The sequence below is a fragment of the Passer domesticus genome, chromosome 3, assembly GCF_036417665.1.
Source record: "Passer domesticus isolate bPasDom1 chromosome 3, bPasDom1.hap1, whole genome shotgun sequence".
NCBI lineage: Eukaryota > Metazoa > Chordata > Aves > Passeriformes > Passeridae > Passer > Passer domesticus.
In genome coordinates, this window is record NC_087476.1 from 96,965,335 (window position 1) to 96,984,836 (window position 19,502).

A 19,502-nucleotide genomic window follows, 5' to 3' on the forward strand; every position below is an offset into this window, starting at 1 on the left:
TCAGGTTACTGAGGCGGCTGCCCATGGAAGTGAAACAATAAAATAATACATGCTGTGATTACAGCTGTGTGCACTTTGTTTTTGAACATGTGTCTCATGTTCAAAACTAATCACTGTAGATTTTCTGTGTAACTTGGCTTTCTTCTCTTTAACACAACACAAAGTGGCATACACACATAAAACAATGAAGTATCTTTAAAGTAAAAGGCTGTATAATTAGAGCCAAAGAGCTGAAACTACTGCAGACAAAGGATACAGATTTCAAGTGATTTTGAATTTAAGATCTTTGGCATTCTCATCTTACAACTAGAGTACGTGACAGAGGTGCTTTGCAGTTACTTGGAAAATGTTTTAGATAATTTATAATTCATTTTGTACAGCCCTTTGTAATAAAAAAATCAGCCTTCAAAAGAAGGGTTTATTGTGTAGGATAGGTAAAAGCCTAAGAAAAAATGGGAGAGTACACAATACAAGCAAGTAAAGGAGTTTTGTATTTGTCTGTCATAATGGTTATCAGAAGAATAAGATCACAACAAAATCTCCCAAGGTCTTCTTAACATCTAGTTCCAACAGCCCTGCCATGGGCAGGGACACCTTCCACTAGCCCAGGTTGCTCAAAGCCTCATCCAACGTCGCCTTGAGTTATGAAATGTATAAATAAGACAGGGGCTTTCTATCAAAAAATGTCTATTCTGAATAACCTGGCTCATTTGGGATTTGATGAAGATCAACAGGCAAAGAAATGTGCTCAGAAAATGTTCCATGTTACTGAGATGAGTTTGTGCTATTAATTAAAAGTTATTGCTACTTAAAGTTTCTCTGTTCTATCTTCAGTACCTTAGTAAATTAATTTTCTGAAGTCTTCTCCATTCAAACTAAGGTACATTATGATAGATGATCGTATTTCTCTATGCTGGTTTGAAAGGTAATTTACAAGAGGTCTGGTGGAGGCTAACACTGGAACTGATTGACTCTTATTGGCTCTGGCCTTACCAAGGTAAGGGGGCAGCTGAAGCCTGGTCTTAAGGACAAATTGACAGCCACTGTGTCATCTCCTTCAAGAACATCATTACCCTGCATTGCCAGGGAGATGAGTGCAAGGGTCCATGTTTTTCTCCCGGTACCGTAAGATTATTCAGTGAAGTGAGTCTTTGAAACCCTGATTATGCATATTTAGTATAGTTTTTGGCAAAGCACCTCAGCACCACTGAACTGCAGGATATTTTCCATATGTTGTGTTGAATGAGTGGGGTTTTTTGAGTAAGAACAGGATGATATCTATGTACACTTTGCTGTTAACAACCATTAACACTGGACATTGGACATGTATACCAAGTAAAGTTCCTGCGCTCAGGACTCTGATTTCACTGGAAAAGACAAACCCTTTGCTTCTGCCGGTTTTGTTATTATTGAATTCACTAAATGCTGTCTTTTTCTGATTGTTTCTACATAAAGGATATACATCTCGGAATAAATATTTACATAGAAATATTATCTAGTTTTTCTTCTAGAGAGCTAACCATTTTCAATAAACTGGAGCTGTGATGAGATTTGTGAATATTAATATTCAAATATTACAGTGAGTCCCATTTACAAGAATGGGCCTGAATTATACATTTGTAATTCAACGTCCCAAGATTTCTAATGTACTCTTGAGGATAATTGCAGCTGCAGTACAACTGATGCTAAATACAGTAAGTTTAGAATTTTTCATTTCCATTTTTTGCCTGGTTTTCTCCTTCAGATTCTTTTTATTTCAGATGCTAGCTATGACTGTCTTAGACCTCCCCAGCATACACCTATTGCAAACTGAATTTCCACATCCCAGGTTTTATATTTAAAAGGCACAGAAAATAACATGAGGAAAGCTTCCTATTAGGGAATGTCATGGAAAAATGCCAGCAGATAGTGATTCTCATAGCAGAAGATACTGAAGACAAAAGCTAGCACAAAAGAGACCAAAAGTTGAGTTGAGATCCAATAGTGTTGTGAAGAATGGAGCCAGATCCATGCCTGTATCTATATCCATATCCATCATATATCCAGAGAAACAAAAGCTCTGGATTCCACTAGCACCCTAGTAAGTATTGAAACAAAAGATTCACAGGCTTCTCAGAAATCCTCAGTTCCTATTTTCCTGTTTAGTGACCAATTTTCCAAGGAGCAGGGTAGTAGAGTAGTCTTTGGTACCTGGACTGAAATACACCCAGGCAAAAGACTCTTCTAACCTCTGCTTCATTCCACCTTCACAGGATTCCACCTTCCTGGATTACTCCACCTGCACATTTCTCAAAAGCATCTTGAAGTCTGCAGACTCAAGAGGTTGTCAAACCTTATGACAATCCAGTTGCTGAAGAAATATTTTAAGAAGTAAATCCTGTCCTGTTGTTCTTAGCAATATGCTATGACCATGCTACAAGAAGGTATTCCTTTGTCAAAGTATTTTCTTCTTATGAGAACTGTTATTTTTGCATCATTTTTTCAGCTGATACCATATGTGTTTGAACATGGGAAACAATCAAGGAAACAGCTTTGAAAGGTCAAATTTTATTGCCACAGCTCAGACTTTTGACAACACACATTATTTGATAGCAGCTTTTCATCTACTTGCCTTTCTATGAGAATAGGTATACTTACATGTCTCTTTTAATTAGGGACAGCATTCCACTGCCACTTGTGCCAGTAAAATCCAGTGGAACAGCACTGGCAAAACACCTTGGACTTAGGTGCTTTGCTATTATGAAGAAAAGCCTGATGAAGGAGAGAATACAGAAAATAAATTCCACAGGGAATAAGAATAATAGCATTGCAGCATTTCACAACAGTGACTTTTGTCTTGTAGAATGTGGACTAGTAGCAGTCTGCAAGACATTGACATTGGAAAGTGGTCCATGAGATGATCATAGAGAAAAAATTAACAAAGGCAGTCCCACTCACAGTCACTCAAGTGAACAACCAAAATGGGAAGAAATGAAAGGAATAAAAGAGAAATTCTTAATTTAATTTGTACTTATTTGTAAATGAAAAGTATTGTGGCAACACTGCAAAAGGTGGTGCAGGGATCTCCCTCAGACAGTGTGAGGCTAATTGGTGTTCTGATTAAAGAAAGTGGTAATATTATACAACATATTGAGAAGAATAAGCAGCAATGTTGTGATGAAGTATATGATTATTACAGTTCAAGACAACAGTTTCTAATAGTGGCTGATGCAGAAAACGTGTAAGGAGACATGAATGATATATTAACAGAGCCAGGCTTTAGCCTGTTTGTGAAAGGAAATTCTGCTTTAGATACAAGGGACAAAATTTGCTGCCAGCATTATTCACACTGCTTCATTGAAATACATGGAATTACATTGATTTAGCTGTAGAGGTCTTGCTTCTTTCTCTGGAAGACACAGTGTGCTTCGGTTTGCAAAAAATACAAAATGTTTCCATTTAAAAAATCTACTTAGGCAGTTTTAGCCTCCTCTCCATTGTATCATTGTATCAGTGAGTTTTCAATGAAACATTTTTTACAAGGAAATACTAGCTCTTGTTTGCCAGAAAAGGCCCATTCTGTAAAATTTAAAGTTTCAAAAGATCTTTGATCTTCAAAAAAGATCAACATTTCAATGAATTCATTGTGACAAAGAGGAGGAACAACCAAGAGTCAGCCCTGATTTTTATTTCACAGACTTATTTTGTGTTTATCATCATTTGGAGCAGCAACAAAATGTAAAACAACTTTAAATTTACCTTGAAACTGAGAAAATAGTTATAATCAGATGCCTGAGTCCAAAATCTAATCTATCCACTGCCTCCCGCATGGCAAGCATGGTATCTCCCACTCTTACATTGTCACATGAGGTTATTACCTCTACTGGTAACCATTGTATCAGGCCCTACCTTTTCTATTACTCCATTAAGTCAGCACCTTAAGCTTGAAGGAAGAAACTTTGTCAGGGGCTTTGTCAGAGGAGTTTTCTCAGAACTGTTAATTTGCAACATGCTATTTAAAGAAAACGTCTGCTCACCAGTGGATAATCTCAGAAATCTGTGGGTTTGCAAAGTGGCAGGTACCCAGCTCTCCCTTGGCTGAAAACAGCAGAGATTTACTTTCATATCTACCTCCCACATACAGGAGCTTTTGCCTTGTTTTTTCTGCTCAGCTCCTCATGACAAGGCATTTCAGGCTGTGCATCTGAACTTTGGAAGTTTCTTTATACATTCAAAATGAATACTGAGCCAAGCGCTCAGGCTCTCTGTAGAATTTAGATATAAGTGTATATATGGTGAGGGGTTGCTCTAGAGGTTTGTGCTCACTATTTTCAGGTTCAGTTGTTAGTCACTAATGCAGCCATGCCATCTCCTCACTCATTCCTGCTATCCTTCTTTGAACATATCCTGGCTTTGCTAATTACCATTTCCAGCTAAGAGTTCCAGAAATGAAGAGTTTGTCAAAATGTGGAAATAATAAGGACTTAAGTTTCTAAGTTATGGTCTAATAAATAAATGATAAAATATATTAACTGTGATTTGTGAGCTGTGTCTGACACACCAAAATTTATCAATGTCCTCAAATAGATATCCTTTTCAGGTTTGGGTAGCTCTTGGTGAGTCAAAAAAAAATGCAAAATGCACAATTGCTATGTCCATTACTTGCTCAGAATTAATTTCTACAGAATCCCAGAATGGGTCAGGTTGGAAGGGACTGTGCTGAGTCACCTGGCCCAGCCTCCCTGCTCAGGCAGGGTCATCTAGAGCACATGGCACAGGATTGTGTCCAGACAGTTCTTCAGTACCTCCAGTGAGGGGACTCCACTGCCTCTGCAGACAACCTGTGCCAGTGTGTGGTCACCCACGCAGTAAACAAGTTTTTGTTTATATTCAGAGGGAACTTTTTGTGCATCAGTTTCTTCCCATTGCCTCCTGTCCTATTGCTCAGATGGAGCAGAGCCTGGATCCATTCTCTTGACACCTCCCCTTCAGATACTGATAGACATTTATGAGGTTCCCTCTCAGTTGTGTCTTCTCAAGGCTGACCAGCTCCCTCAGCCTTTCCTGGGAAGAGGGATGTTCCAGTCCCTTAATCATCTATGTTACCCTCTGTTAGACTGGCTCCAGCAGCTCCACGTCTCTCTTGTACTGAGGAGCCCAGAACTGGACACAGCACTCCAGGTGTGGCTTCACCAGGGCTGAGTAGAGGGGCAGGATCAACTCCTTGATCTGCTGGCAGTGCTGTTCCTGAGGCACCCCAGGACAGCACTGCTTTTCTTGGCCGCAGGACGCACTGCTGGCTCATGGATGGGTTGTTGTCCACCAGGTGAGTAATGAAGACTCCATCCCAGGAACACTTGTGCTGGCCCTGTCCCCCCAGATTCCAGAATGCATCCTCTTTGGCTAGCCCAGGCCAGTCTCTGGGAAGCTGCCCTGGGTGAGCTCAGGCCTCCCTGAGCCTGGAATAGAACATGAAATGCAATATTGCATTGCATTGCATATATTGTATTTCTTGAATCTAATAGTCTAGTTACATGAGAATACTTTTACTCATCTATCTCTCTCTCTTTTTAGCCAGGCATAAATTGAAACCAATATTCTACTGTTATTAATGCCACACATCTCTGCACTTCTGGGCCACAAAGCATACAGATAGAGGTAGCTCATGCAAGGCACATTTCCACTTTGCATAGGCACTGCCAGATCAGCCATACTATCAAGAAGACCTTATCACCTGCAGATGGCTCCTATTTTAAATTGTCCCCCAGTGTTCCAGCTGTCTCTTTTGGAAGCCATGCTATTTCACATGGCATGTTTTGCACAGCTGGCCAGGGAAAGACAAAGGGGAACAGAGACAGCCCTGTCTCAAGGCCAGGCAGAACTCTTGGAATCATCCTCCCAAAGGTGGCTGTATGTCACAACTCTGTCACCATTTGCACCTCAGCCTTGGTATTTTGATTTCTGCAAAAGGTAATCCTTATAGCAGAAGCAACAGACATGGAGATTCAGGCTTTTTCAAGCCTTACAAAGCTGCATAGGAATTATCTGCATGAGGAATGAGCTTTCCTATTCACTGTGAACCACACTCAGCTGGAAGCAGTACATATATAGACGCATGACTGACCCATGCCTGTTTTTTCCTTCTTTCTCAGTGTAATCAGCAGCCACTAGCTTTTCCACACTAGGAAGTAGCAGTTGCTAGGACTGTTCCCCTCTGGAGCTGTCCTTCAACAAGAGAGCTTAATATTCCTATTTGCACCTTAGCTGCTCACACTCCGTGAGGAAAAGCAATGAAGGATGATAGTGGGAATTCTGATGAGATGGTACTTTGCAGTCACCTGCATCTCTGAGAAGTGTTCAGGATCAGCTCTGGTGAAGAGAAGGACAGCATGAATTTTTGTTCTGTTCATCTCAGGCTTCATCTGCAGTGACTCTGTTGATTAAAAATTATTTCTTATCTACATGATGCCAGGGTGAGATTGGCAGCCCACAGGAAAAGCACTTCATGCAACGGTTATGTTTTCCTGCTTTATATTTTTCTCTCAGTAAGTTTGGCTAGATTCTCTGACTCCTAAAGCAGCAGCAGACATATCTGATCACTGAGCTGAGGACAGATGAATAATAACTGATAACGAGCTCTGCAACACAGCAAGGGGCCTGAAAGTGGAAACCTCTGCATCAGTGGAGCTGGAATGGAAAATTTTCTTAATGAAAAATTGGTTTAGAGTTTATGCATGACTCTACAAGCAGCTGTGGTTGCTGAAAGCACAGGGAGTGCAGCTACTCTACTAGTTAGACCTTTTCCTCTCTGCCCTTGTTTTAATTAACTGGAGACATTTGATATGAAAACCTTTTACCATCTCTCCAGATCACTCATAGATTTGAGCAGGAAGCTCATCCTGTGCTTTTTCTGGCCGGCAGTCACGGAAGAGCTGCTTTTTGCTGCAGTCAGCAGCAATGGATGTCATGAATTCAGGCAGACTTTTTTTCTGGTGACTGTATTCACAAGCAAAAGAAACTGCATAGAAATCAGAGGGCATTGAAATAAATCTTCTTCTTCCTGCCCGACTTCGCCTTTCATAGTTTGTGAACTCATTGGAGTAAGTCAGAAGGGTGTAAAATCTTTGAAGACAAAGAACACAAAATATACACCTATAAATATTTGCATGTTTATATATAGGTAAATGTATGTGCCTAAATTGTAAACAAATGCATAATATACAGAAATGTATGTGTACAAAGGCGATTTCTGCTGGCATCTACCCTGAAACATTGTTCAACACACAGAGAATCAAAGACCTCTAAGATCACTGAGTCAAAACGTTAACCCAGCACCGCTGTGTTCACCACTAAACAATATCACCTAGTGCCACATCCATGTTTTTTGAACACTTCCAAGGATGGTGATTCCACCACTTCCCTATGCAGCCTGTTCCAAAGCCTGTTCTCACCCTTCCAGAGAAAAAATATTTTCTAACATCCATCTAAGCCTTCCCCTGTGCAACATGAGGCTTTTTTTTGTCATCTTTCCACTTTTACCTGGGAGAAGAGACCACATGTCCTCTATAAGTCCTGCACCATCAGTTTGGTCCACCACAGTGGACCCACATTTTGTGTTTGTAGTAAATTTGATGGCTGCTTTTTACCTCTACAAAGTAAACAAACTGCTAGGTCTTCAATGTAGTTCTTTTGCTTTTACTGTGCTTAGTTGCAAACTTAGATCAGAATAATTGACCCAACAGTTTCTAGAACACAAAATTGACATGTGGTAATTGTCTTCTTTTTAATTTTTAAGAATTTGTATGAAACCCTAGATTTACATCAAAACTTAATAGAAAATAATAGTCCCAAATGAGATCTGTGCAGCTCCACTGAATTTTAATGGAGCTAGCTTAAGGAAAAACTAGATTTTTATTATGATTATTACTCTGTCTTATCATTTTCTCTCAATAATATCATGGTGATTTTAAAACATATTCAATATACCCTTATCTGGAATCCTACTGAGTACAACAAAAGCACAAGAGGGATAGGGACTCCATTTTACAGCAAAATTAAGCTCAGCAGAGCACATAAATTCGCACAAAACCGCAGGCATACATTTATCTTGTGCTGCCTTATTTGGGACTTAAAGTGTACATCTGGATCCTTTGCCTACTCAGGTCCAGATAGACTAAGGCAGCACTGTCAGCAAGGACAATGACAATGAGCTATGGAAATGTCCTATTCCCCACGAGCAGCTGGGAGAGCTTCTGGTTGCTATTGCAAGCCAGAAAAAGCACAACTGCTATAAGATGTATTCTGCCATGGTATTTGGTTGACTCAGAAACTACACAGGAAAAATATGGTCAGGTTGAACACTTAAGTTGTTTAGTTTTATTTTTTTCTTTTGAAATGTGACTTTGCCAGAAGAAGCATTATCTACCTGGTACTCGTCCAATATACAGCAAAGAGCCTTAAGAGAAAAGTGAAACAGTAACATGACAGTCAAATTCCAGGAAAGTATTTGGGAACTCCATGTGAAAATTTCAATAAGCCTTATTTTATGCTATGTTTATGAAAGTGTGGAGTCAGACCTCACAAATGTGGGATGTGATAATTCTATTCTGATCTGTGTGCCTATTCATGTGATACTGGCATTAAACGATTCTAAGTTACAAAGCACCATCCATTCACGTTCTGAATTTGTCCAGCCCCATCTGTGTCACTGGCATGATTCATTACTTCTTCTGGACCACAGTTTGGTAGAGGGACGTACCCAGCTTTCGTGCAACAAATTCCATTTTCAAGCTGTGGAGAACACTTTTGTAACAGCTGGGAGTATTGTTCTGTTGTCACAATTTTATATAGGTAATGAAACAGTAGGGGAAATAGGCCACAGAAAGTGAGGTAGTTGTCTAGCACAGTTCATAGGCAGTCTCACAAAACCATGGACAGGTGTTTTATGTGAAAGCTCTTTCTCAGTCACGTTCCACAGGACAGTAGTTGCATGTGAGATAAACCTTAGTAAATGCAATCACTTGGATGTTTGGCACAATAAGAAAAGATCCTCTTTTTCATGCTGGATGTGTATGCTGGTAGTGGAGTTACTAGGAGTGAAAACATCCAGAAGTTTAGGAACTTGTAGCACAACTTTCACACTGTGTTTTTAGGTTATCGAGGAATAATGTTAAATCTAAGACTGTTTTGCAACTGATTCACAAATTAAAGATGGGAGTGTGGGTGAAATGCATCAGAGTAAGTATTCATAATGCATAATTCAAGTATTGGATATGCTATATTCTTGTCAGAAGACTGGCCTTCATCTCTTTTTTCTGTCCGATTTGCCTTTTCTTTTACATCACCCTGCTCTCATCACTAGATGTATAACACCTTTGAGGTCTGAACAAATAATAGTCACCCCCACACTACAAATCAATTACCTTTGGTCAAGAGATTGATTTAACATTTCATGGTATCCATACTCTTAATTTATGATTGCAAAGAAAATGCGACAGGATACCTTGAAAATCCTCTAGTGCAGTTTCTACATTCATTTTTTTCTTTACTGAAAATTCTTCAGTGGGAAAAAAATTGTCATATTTTATGGGCACTGGTACATATAATCTCCATATTCTTGGTGGGGCATTTCATATTCTATCTCATAGCATTAAAAGAAATTACTGCAAAAATCCACTTGACAGCTCCTTTGTATTTAGATCACTATGAACCAGAGTCTCCCAATTTTCAAACATGCCAGAAACAAACATGAATATCTTGTTTCTATTATTATGCATTGGGAAAGCACTGAAAAGATTGAAATCTGGGTCAGCAAGGATTGTGAACATAAAAAAACCAGTCCCTTGGACTTCAAATGTAAGCATGTATATTACTCTTAATATCTTAAAGTGATTTTTCCAATCATTGCCTTAATTACGAAGTTGAGAAGAACTAAATCTGACCCAAATCTTCCTCCTAACAGAGAAGTCTATGGAAACTGCAGAAGCAGTTCACTGCAAACAGATGTGGGAACAGTCTTCTGTTATGTTTCAGCTTGCTCTCTAATGGTAACAAATAGACATAAAGTTTCATGTCATTTTCAAAATATGCTGGTGTGCACTTTTACAGCTGTGGCTGTAATCCAAGGTATTATTTGAAAACTTGTATTGACGTCATGCTTCACCATATCCTGATGCAATATGAAATTTAGCTGGAAAATATTTCTGAGGTTAAAAGACCATTTTCCTAAAATCAACCACTTTCAAATTTGCCTTCTAATTTTCAAGGACTTCTTTCCACAGTTAAATAGACATTTTTCAGTGCATCATTTACTTTGCCCTTCTCTCTACTCTCCACCCTTTCTCAGCACTCAAAAGAAGAAAAAAAAGAACAAAAGAATAGATGTTTGATTTAAAGTATGTCCATCTGCAGCCAACAGAAAGAAAACTACTTTGATTTTTGTGCAAACTTATGACTCATGATCCTCAGCAAGAGGGAAAACTTTGTTCACAGCCTCTCACTGTTTTTTCTACCACTCTTTATGCACTTGTGAGATTCTCTCCAGGCAACCAACCTGTATGCTTCCTGTCCATGTATTTTTTGTTTGGGGATGGCTATCCAAACAGCTCTTTTTCTTTTTTTTTTTTTTCCTTTACCTGCAGTGAATTCCTTCAGATTTCTATATTATAGTATTTTAGCACCTTGCACAAATAGAAGGAATTTGAATCAGAAATACACAGATTACAGCAATTATTATAATTGCTGTTTCATTACTGTTAGTCTGCTTTACCACTGACATAGAAGGTGTGGTGTGGATAATCGTCATGTTCAAGCTGGGGGTCAGACCACCAAGTGTTTGGAGAGCTTTAGAGCACCAACCTTCAAGATCCCAAAGTCGGGTGCAGAGACTGATCATCCAGGACCCCAGCAATGCCCAGGATTTTGGTAGCATCCCAATTAGCAGAGTTCACATGCCCATCTCTTGACCCACAATGAGAATGATTCACACAGCCCAGTGAAATACAAGCTGACCTCACCACATCTGATCTGTGGTGCACTCGAATGGGCTGCCTGAACAGAGTTACCAAACATGAGCCTCAGCAACCAGAAATCCCCATGAGAGCAGAACAGCCAGTTCTCTGAGATCCTGGAATCCACATTTTTGGAAAAGCCAGGAGCCCTCAACTGAAAGATGGACTCTCATTACAGCAGGACCCTGCCATGTGTGTTCCTGGCTGGGCTCCTTAGCAGCTCTGCAATGGCAGCAGACAGCTGGGCAGTATAACTGGCCCCAGGAGGAGGTTAATCCTCTCTGTTCAAGCAGCTGGATGCACAGCACCAATGCCATATTCAGAATAAAGAGGAAAAAGAGAAAAGGATTTTATCTGTTCTGACACAACAGAATGCTTTATGCTCAGAAGGCAACTTGTTGATGAAAAGATACTGCAGATTGATAACTTCTCACTCCCTTGATTTTACCCATAATTTATGAAGAATGTGTAATTTTATGACATTAAAGATAAGTATTCTAATCTAAGGAAGGCACATTTTTCCACAGAGTGCTGTCTGACCTGTGCTAAATATTAGTAACTGGAGACACATCCCATACACCATACATGATTTTGGAGGTTTAATACTTTTCCCACGTATAATGCATATTAAATAATACCTGCATATACAAAGGGAATGCAAATTCTCCCTCCAGGATAAATGCTATTGACTAAAGACCACTTCTATCTCATTTCCTCCAGTACATGGTTGGAAACTATACCAGTTCATCACAGATAGAAGAGTCACTTTCTTCTGAAGCATCACAGATGTTCAGCAGAGAGAAAGTACTGATCATGACAGGCCCCTGGTGCCTAATGTGGAGCAAAACAAAAGATGGATTTAATTGTAAGAGCTCAGGAGCCAACAGATTTGGCATTTCTGTTGAGATGTATCAATTCTCACTCAACCTTTCATTTTCTGTGACTGTAAAAGGGATTTTTGCTATCAACTTCCATGGCAACAGAACCAGGCTGCTGATGTCTTTTGACTTAGTTTCCCAGTCAATAAAATGGAAAGGCCTGTACCTCTTTCACGGGCATACAAACACACTAATGCCAGCCCTGCATGCTGAGATCCATGCATTTGATTCCAGAGTGTTATTGAAACTGATTGATGCAGCTCATTACTGGGCTGTAGGCCAGAGCAGCTTTTAAGTCCCTTCCAGTGCAGCAAATTTTGGCTGTATAATAAACACAGCCATGCCTCTATGCAGATCATAAATACAAGAAATCTGTGATCACAAAAGAGTAAGTTCATGGAGCAAAGCAAAAGGAGAGGTGAGGCGGAGAAACTGGACCCTTGTTGGTGGAGATAAGCCCTGTCAGTAGTAGTGCACATGTCCTTGTCCCATGTGGGACCACCTCTCTGCGTTTCTTTCCTTGCTATCTGATTGCTGCTGCTGCTGCAATCTGTCCCTGAAACATTTAAGCAGAAAGATGCCTGTATAACAGTGCATGGGGGTGCACACTCTCCCATGGGCTGGTCGCAAAAGGACTTGTGGAGAGCACAAACACTCAGATCACATTGTAGTACAAATTCTCCATCTATGTTTCAGCTAATGATAATTTCTTCTTTGTTGGGGTTGTTTACATATTCAACCCAGTTGAAAGAAAAAATAAACAAAAAATCCTTTCAAATTTTAAATTCTCTTGAAAGAAACAAGGACAAGATAAAACTCATACTCAAAGATTTCGGCAGGAAATTCAAAGGGGTTTAAAAAGTTTTGGTTCACCCTGTCTCATTTTCCAAAACATTTTTATTACTGCATTACTTTTCCCAATTTATATATCTTCACTCTTGCATAATGTAGTTTAAAGAGTGGAATCTAGTTTATTTCAGCCCTAGGGCCCCACCCTGCCATGTTGTATTACATCAGGTTTTATAATCATCATATATTTATATTTCTCACCCCAATCTTACACAAACTGCTCTCTCTTCCTATTTACATTTTAATATACACTTCAACTTCTGCAAGTCTATTTCAGCTTGGCTTATGAAGGATTTCCAGATATTGCTGCTGTGCCACAGAAAATTCAGAGACACAGGTATGTAACTGTGGTAACTGTGACCTTGTTCTGGAGGTGACAGAATATGGAAATCTGACCTTCATGAATGCTACCATGGAGGGGCTCTCTGATATTGGAGCTTCAGCAGTTCTCAGCACGAGGAACAACTGAATTTTCCTACCCCTTTAAGACCCAGAGCTCAGCCATAAAAATGTGCCATCTGCTGAAAGGTTGTGCTCTGATTTAACATCCCTGAGGATTGTTTTTTCCATTCAGGCTATTCCTTCATCTGTCTCAGGGAACTATCTTGATCAGCCAGGCATGGTACCATGGGGTGGCTTGTATCCACACTGCCAGCTTCTGGAGAAACTTAGGCTTGCTTTTACCACCCATATATTCACAGTTACTTTGCAGGTACCCTTGGGATAATCACATGTTTGGTTTATCAATCCAAGGTGCCTGAAACACCATAGCACACCAAATGTTTGGGGTTTTTATGCCATGATGTCAAGCATGTTTGAGATATAACATAGGATGAGAGCAGCATGGGAACTCAGGGATACGAGTCCTAGAGAGGTAATGCTGAAAGACTTTGCAGTAGAAAGACCCAAGTCTGGCATGGAGGCGCCCAAACTGCTGTCCAGCAAAGGATCACAAAGGTGATTAAGGGACTGGAACACCTCTCCTGTGAGGAGAGGCTAAGAGAGAAGGCACTGCTCTGCATGGAGAACAGAAGTATCGGGGGGCAATGGGCATAAATCGAAACTCAGGAGGCCCCTTCTGAGCATGAGGAAACACTCTTTCAAGGTGAGGGTGATAAAGCACTGCTACAAGCTGCCCATGGAGATGCTGGAGTTGCACTCCTCAGAGATGCTCAAAAGCCATCTGGACACACTGCAGGGCAGCCTGCATGAGGTGGCTCTGCTTGAGCAGGGATGTTGTACAAGATGACCTCCAGAGGTCCTTTCCTCAACCACTCTGTGATTCTATGAAACTTTTACCTGATTAAATTACACAAACACACAAGAAATTGTGTTCTTACATGCAAAATTAATTAGGTTTCTAGATACTGTGGTAGAAATAATGACGTTTATCAAAGACAAACCAATTTAAAAGTTTTCGAGTATAACACACAGGACAGAAGGCAGATATTTTACGCTAAAAATTGAATGTGACAGAAAATATACAAGTTAGCAAGTTTTCAGTGGAATTCACAAGTCTGGCCAAAGCTCCTATTTTTCAGCTCAGGGCCCAGCATGCCTGGCTAAAATTAGGACTGATTTTTCTTCACCTCTGAAATAACATGGCATATGTCATTAAAGTAAAAATTGAAAGTCTTATTAAAGAAGAGTGATGACTACACACTTGCAGCAAAAATTTGTTTAAAATCATGGCATAAGCTACTACTTTGGCTTTGTAATGAAAATTGAAACTCATTGATACAAAGTTTGTAATCAATTTAGTCTTTTGCAAGGGAAAGAAAAGGACAGAATGAAGGAAATGCAAATAATAAAGCACAACCACTTAGCCCTGATTGTGCTGGTAAGACTTTTGTCTGTGATGCTCCATACTTGTCAGCACTCTCTTTAAGCATCAAACATAAGAAGTACAAAACATTTTTAAAATACTTAAAGTACACTTTTTTCTATTTTTTTAGGCAGATGCAAAGTTTGCTGGCAATTGCTATCCACAGCTTGAAGGAATCATGTCAAAACCCTCCTCCACATTTGGAGGTATTTCAGATGCTTCTACTGAAACCAGCACATTTCCTTTAAAGATGCTGTGGCCTTTAATTGAGATATCTCCTTTATGTATTTCACAGTTTTTTAAGATGACACGAAGTCCAGAACTTCAGATCACTGCATGAGAAACTTCCCAGTTTTTCCTGACATAGTTTTGTAGCCATCACTTTCTCTCAGTATGTGCAGCAGTATATACCCATCTATCTATTCATTCATTGATTCATGTCATTCTTTTAGCTATCCATCCATTCATCCATTCATATACACACCTACTATATTCCTCCATTTATTCATGTAAGGAGGCATTCATCATAAGAATCCAAAGTGCCTTCCCTGTTAAACGTTCTGACAGTATTTCATCTCTTATCTTCACTACCATAGAAAGCTTGATTAGCAGGCAGGTTTGACTGAGGTCTAAGGGTTAACATTTCATGCATTAGATAATACCAGCCTCAATACTGCACAGTGTGACAATCAGCTTCAGACTGACTTCTCCTCTCCATTTCCACTAGGAAATCCCAGTGATGTTAGAAACTTTCCTATAGTAAAGGCAGGGCAACCCCGACAAAGGGAGGAATGATGCATCTGACACCATTGATATCAGAAGGCTAATTAATTACTTTATTATACTATATTATTCTATACTATATTACACTACATCTAAACTGAGTCTGCACAAGCACTCAAGTGAACAAAATCTCGTGTCTGTCTCCTGACCGACATTCTGGACACGCGCTAGGCCCTGACAGGCCAAGGAACCAAAACACCATCATTTGGGTAAACAATCTCCATACTGCATTCTACTTTGGCACAACACAGGAGCAGCAAATGAGATAGGAATTGTTTCTTCCTTCTCTGAGGTTCTTCACTGCAATTCCCAGAAAATATCCTTGGGAAGCTGTGCCTTGCTTTTGTCTGTGAAGAAATGCAGCCACACTTTGCTAATAGTGATTTGCTAAGTGAGGTGCCATAGGGCTAGTAGAGAGCTGTTGGTGACAAAAAGGATGGATGGTATGACTTAGGACACAAGCAGCATGCAGATCTCTTCTTGAGGACAGCTAGTTAGGATTCAAGGGCAATCACTGTTGATAGGAAGCTGGCTAACATAAAACACAAAAATGTTGTGGAAAAGAAGACTCTTTTGGTGAAGCCCTTTTTTAGAGCATGAGGATCATCAGTACAACGCTAAAAACTCCTGACAAAGGACCTAAAGCAGTGCAATGAACACTCATGGATGTAGTATTTAAACCTAAAAGCAGCTAAAATATTTATGCTTCTCCAGAAACACACTTGTGTGAAGGTAATGAAGAATCATTTCCTGTAAATTGAATCAATCTGTTCTTAGATCAAATCCAAACAATATAATTCCCACAACTACATTTAATCAATCTCTGTTATACTGTCCATTGTCTAACTAGCAGGTTTGTCAGCCCTTTGCTATGAATTTCCTTCAGCACATTTAATGCTGTATACATATATTCATAAACTCCAGTTTTCAATCAAATACATGTGGTGAGAGTGACGGTATTTAAAATGCAAAATCAAATGTGGTTCCTATTTCCTGCAGAAGTTACATGAAATCCATATTTAAATCAAAATTTCAGTCATACGTCTCCCCTATGATACAACACAGTGAAGTGTACCATCACAGCTGAATGCCCATACCTCCAGAAAGAACTTGGAATATAAATCCTACTCTGAAATCCAAATCTAGATGCAGATGTGTAGCTTGCACATCTTATCTTCTTACTGCCCAAGGAGCAAGAATGAGTCCACTGATAATAAGATAAACAAGGATTGTGGTCCAATACAAAAATTCTTTTTCTCTATCTTTATGTATTTAGTATGCCCATCATTATGTTCTACTACACTTTTCATAGCTCTTCTACTTATTACTTCTCATGGACATCAATCCAGAATCTCCTCCTAAGTCCCCTTCTTTACAACTGCCTCTCCATCAGACCCATCCCCTTGCACAGGCAGTCTTTACGTCAGTGTTATTGTAGGGTGAAACACACTCCCCCTGACCACTGCTCAAGAATGAAGGGTCACCGAAGTATTTGGCTAAGTTTTTATATTTCTTGAAGAACCAGAAAAGCCTGGGAGTGAAGATAATTTTCCAAGAGGGAAAAGGCAATTTCTGGACAGCAATGTTGACAATGATAAAAATGTACAAGGGAAGAAATCACCAGTCAGTAAGTGTGTAATACAATACAGGCACAGAAGGTGCTTACTCTATTGCCCGAGATGGTTACTCAAATGTCCTTATCTGTAATTCTCCTCATGTTTATGCTTATCAAAGGAGGAGCAGTATGCCAAGCTGACACCTACTGAGGCAGTTTCAAAAAATGTCTGCTGAGAAAATAGTCACACATTCTTCCATAGAAGGATTTTTTTGTAGTGGTTCCAATATTTCTCATTTCTCAGATGGGACAAATTTTTCAGTAGCATAACCTCTTTTGGAAGATCGGGGCTCATTTCCTCATGTTTATAAACTTGTGTGTTCTGTAGTCAGAAAGGACCATTGTTATCATCTAGTTTGAAAATTTCTACACAGAGTGCATGGTATTTTTGTTCCTAGAAACAGGACAAAGGGTGTTCAGAATGAAAGTTTTCCCTGAAAGATTCCTGGCAATGGCAAATCTATCACCTCCACCATGGAAATTCTTCCGATGTTTAATTAACTTCAGTGTTCAAAAATGTATTTTATTTCAAGCTTGAATTTGTCTGACTTCCAACAAATTGGATTTCATTATATCTCTGTCTGCAAGACTGCAAATCTTCTCATTATCATAGCTTTCCATGTCTAAGGACTTCAGTAAAATAATAAGGTAATCCTTCAATCTTCTCTTTGATAAACTGAATAGATAAATTCTTAGTGTTCATATGAGAAGAGTTTTCCCAGTTCTGCTTCTTTTTTTTTTTTTTAAGCCGCTCTTTAAATATAAGTTGTATAGACAAAAATGATTTTAAAGGGGCTGGCAAACACTTGGTAATCTCTTCCTAACAAGTAGTAAATTTAACACAGGACATTTCTTCAAACGGAAAATTTCAAGAGTCCCGCTCAGTCATTCTTGGATGCCAGTGACCTCCTCCTTTTAGGTTGCAAGCACTGTATCAGAAACTGTAGGTAGGAGCCGTGGTTGAGGAGAGAAATCTCCAGGTGACAGATGTTAGTTGTGGTAGGATTTGCTTGCCTAAACAGGGGAGTGCAGTCCTGTTCAGACTGTGAGGAAATATTCCACATGGCCCCAGGTGCTCTTCTGAAAGGTTTGGGTGTCTCTTTATCCTGCGTCACATCCACCAGGCAGAAGAATTAAGGTCCTTAGGACAATTAAAATAGTACATTTATTTTTTAACAATTTAATTTCACCCTCTGTGTCATTCAGGAGAGTTATGGAATTTAAAAACATCCTCAGAATGTTGACATTATGCAGGTCCTATATCAGCGGTGAATTTTACCAGGAAGATATCCCAGAATAACCAACCAGAAGGAAGGGAGTCACGCCTGTGAGTTTTCTTACTAGTAAAGATGTAGCTTGATGATAATCTGTATAATCTATTGCATTTTCATGTCTGCTGTTGAAAGAGTTTTAATCCCCCTAAAGTGTGCCCTGTGTATTCCATAAATTTTTTTGGGGATTTTTTTTTTTGTTGCTATATTGTACTAAATCAAATTCCCAGGAGAAATCCAGCAAATTCTTTTTATCAGCGAAGTTGTTGTAATTAACCAGACTTGTAATCTTGCCAAAAAAGATTAAAGGTTTATTTGACAAGGCCTACTTTCCACAAAACTTAGTTGCCTGATATTATTTACATTTTTACTTTCTAATGTTTGATTAATGAAATCCCAGATTAATTGTTCCATCAAATAATTAGCCTAAATGGCCTGCTGTTTACTGGTCTATTTCATTTTTCTCTTTTAACATATATAAGTTGTGTAAATGGCAACCCTGCAGCAATACAGATTGTAATTTAGATTTTTTTCTTTCTTTCAAGAGATATTAGATATTAACATAAGCCATTTACAAAAATCCAGAACTTATTTACTACTCTTGCAGAAATTAGTCTGTTGGCTTTAAAGTGTTTATTTTCAACACATACTGTTTAATACTGCCCTTTCCTGTGGAGTATGAGCCTTCTTGCCTATCTCCATTATTGCATAAGCCACATAAATTTCTCTGCCTCTGTCTAAATCTTTCTAGACAAAAGCAAAAATCAGCACTAAGAAAAACAGATTATACATGTAAATGAATGTAATGGATGGATGTAATTCTGAAGCTTCCCAGTGGCAGCCATGAAGCATATTTGGTGTTTTCTCTATTGTCTTTTAAGTCATCAGTGCTTGTGAAAACACTTTCACAAAAGTAACAGTATCATGAACATGCACTACAGGCCAACATGATGTGTTTTCTTATGCCTAAGGCATAGAATTAGGAATTTAAACTTTTGGACTCCATTCTTATCTCTCTGACTGGCATGAAAATTTATCATTGCCTCAAATAATTGTAGCTCGTTGTGCTCATTTTCTCTCTCATATTTTTTTTTTTTTTTGATTGTGCATTCACACTATAAGCTCTCTGGGGCAAAGGTTGTGCTGGGTAGTCAGCAATACCTACTGGGCTCCTATTAAAATTATGGGTTTAATGTGTTACCTCCACACAAATAACTGGTAATACCAATAGGACAGCCTGCTGATGGTATAACTCAGATGACCTCCCTTACATCCTTACAGCTTTCATCTCAT

The 19,502-nt window shown here is 39.2% G+C and overlaps 1 protein-coding gene and 1 long non-coding RNA gene across 6 annotated transcripts in view; one reads left to right on the forward strand and one right to left on the reverse strand.

The window, feature by feature from the left end:
- Positions 1-2,643, forward strand: part of LRFN2 (leucine rich repeat and fibronectin type III domain containing 2) — a 212,168-nt gene extending 209,525 nt beyond the window's left edge. The window contains exon 3 of the mRNA XM_064414521.1: positions 2,253-2,643. Coding sequence (XP_064270591.1) covers positions 2,253-2,304 — 52 coding nt within the window. The 3' untranslated portion in view covers positions 2,305-2,643. The remainder of the gene's footprint in view (positions 1-2,252) is intronic.
- LOC135297219 (uncharacterized) overlaps positions 1-19,502 on the reverse strand; it is a 111,759-nt gene that overhangs the window by 39,216 nt on the left and 53,041 nt on the right. For all 5 annotated transcript variants that reach the window (XR_010359263.1, XR_010359261.1, XR_010359262.1 and 2 more), the window contains one exon: positions 2,638-2,751. This is a non-coding gene — a long non-coding RNA (uncharacterized LOC135297219). The remainder of the gene's footprint in view (positions 1-2,637; positions 2,752-19,502) is intronic.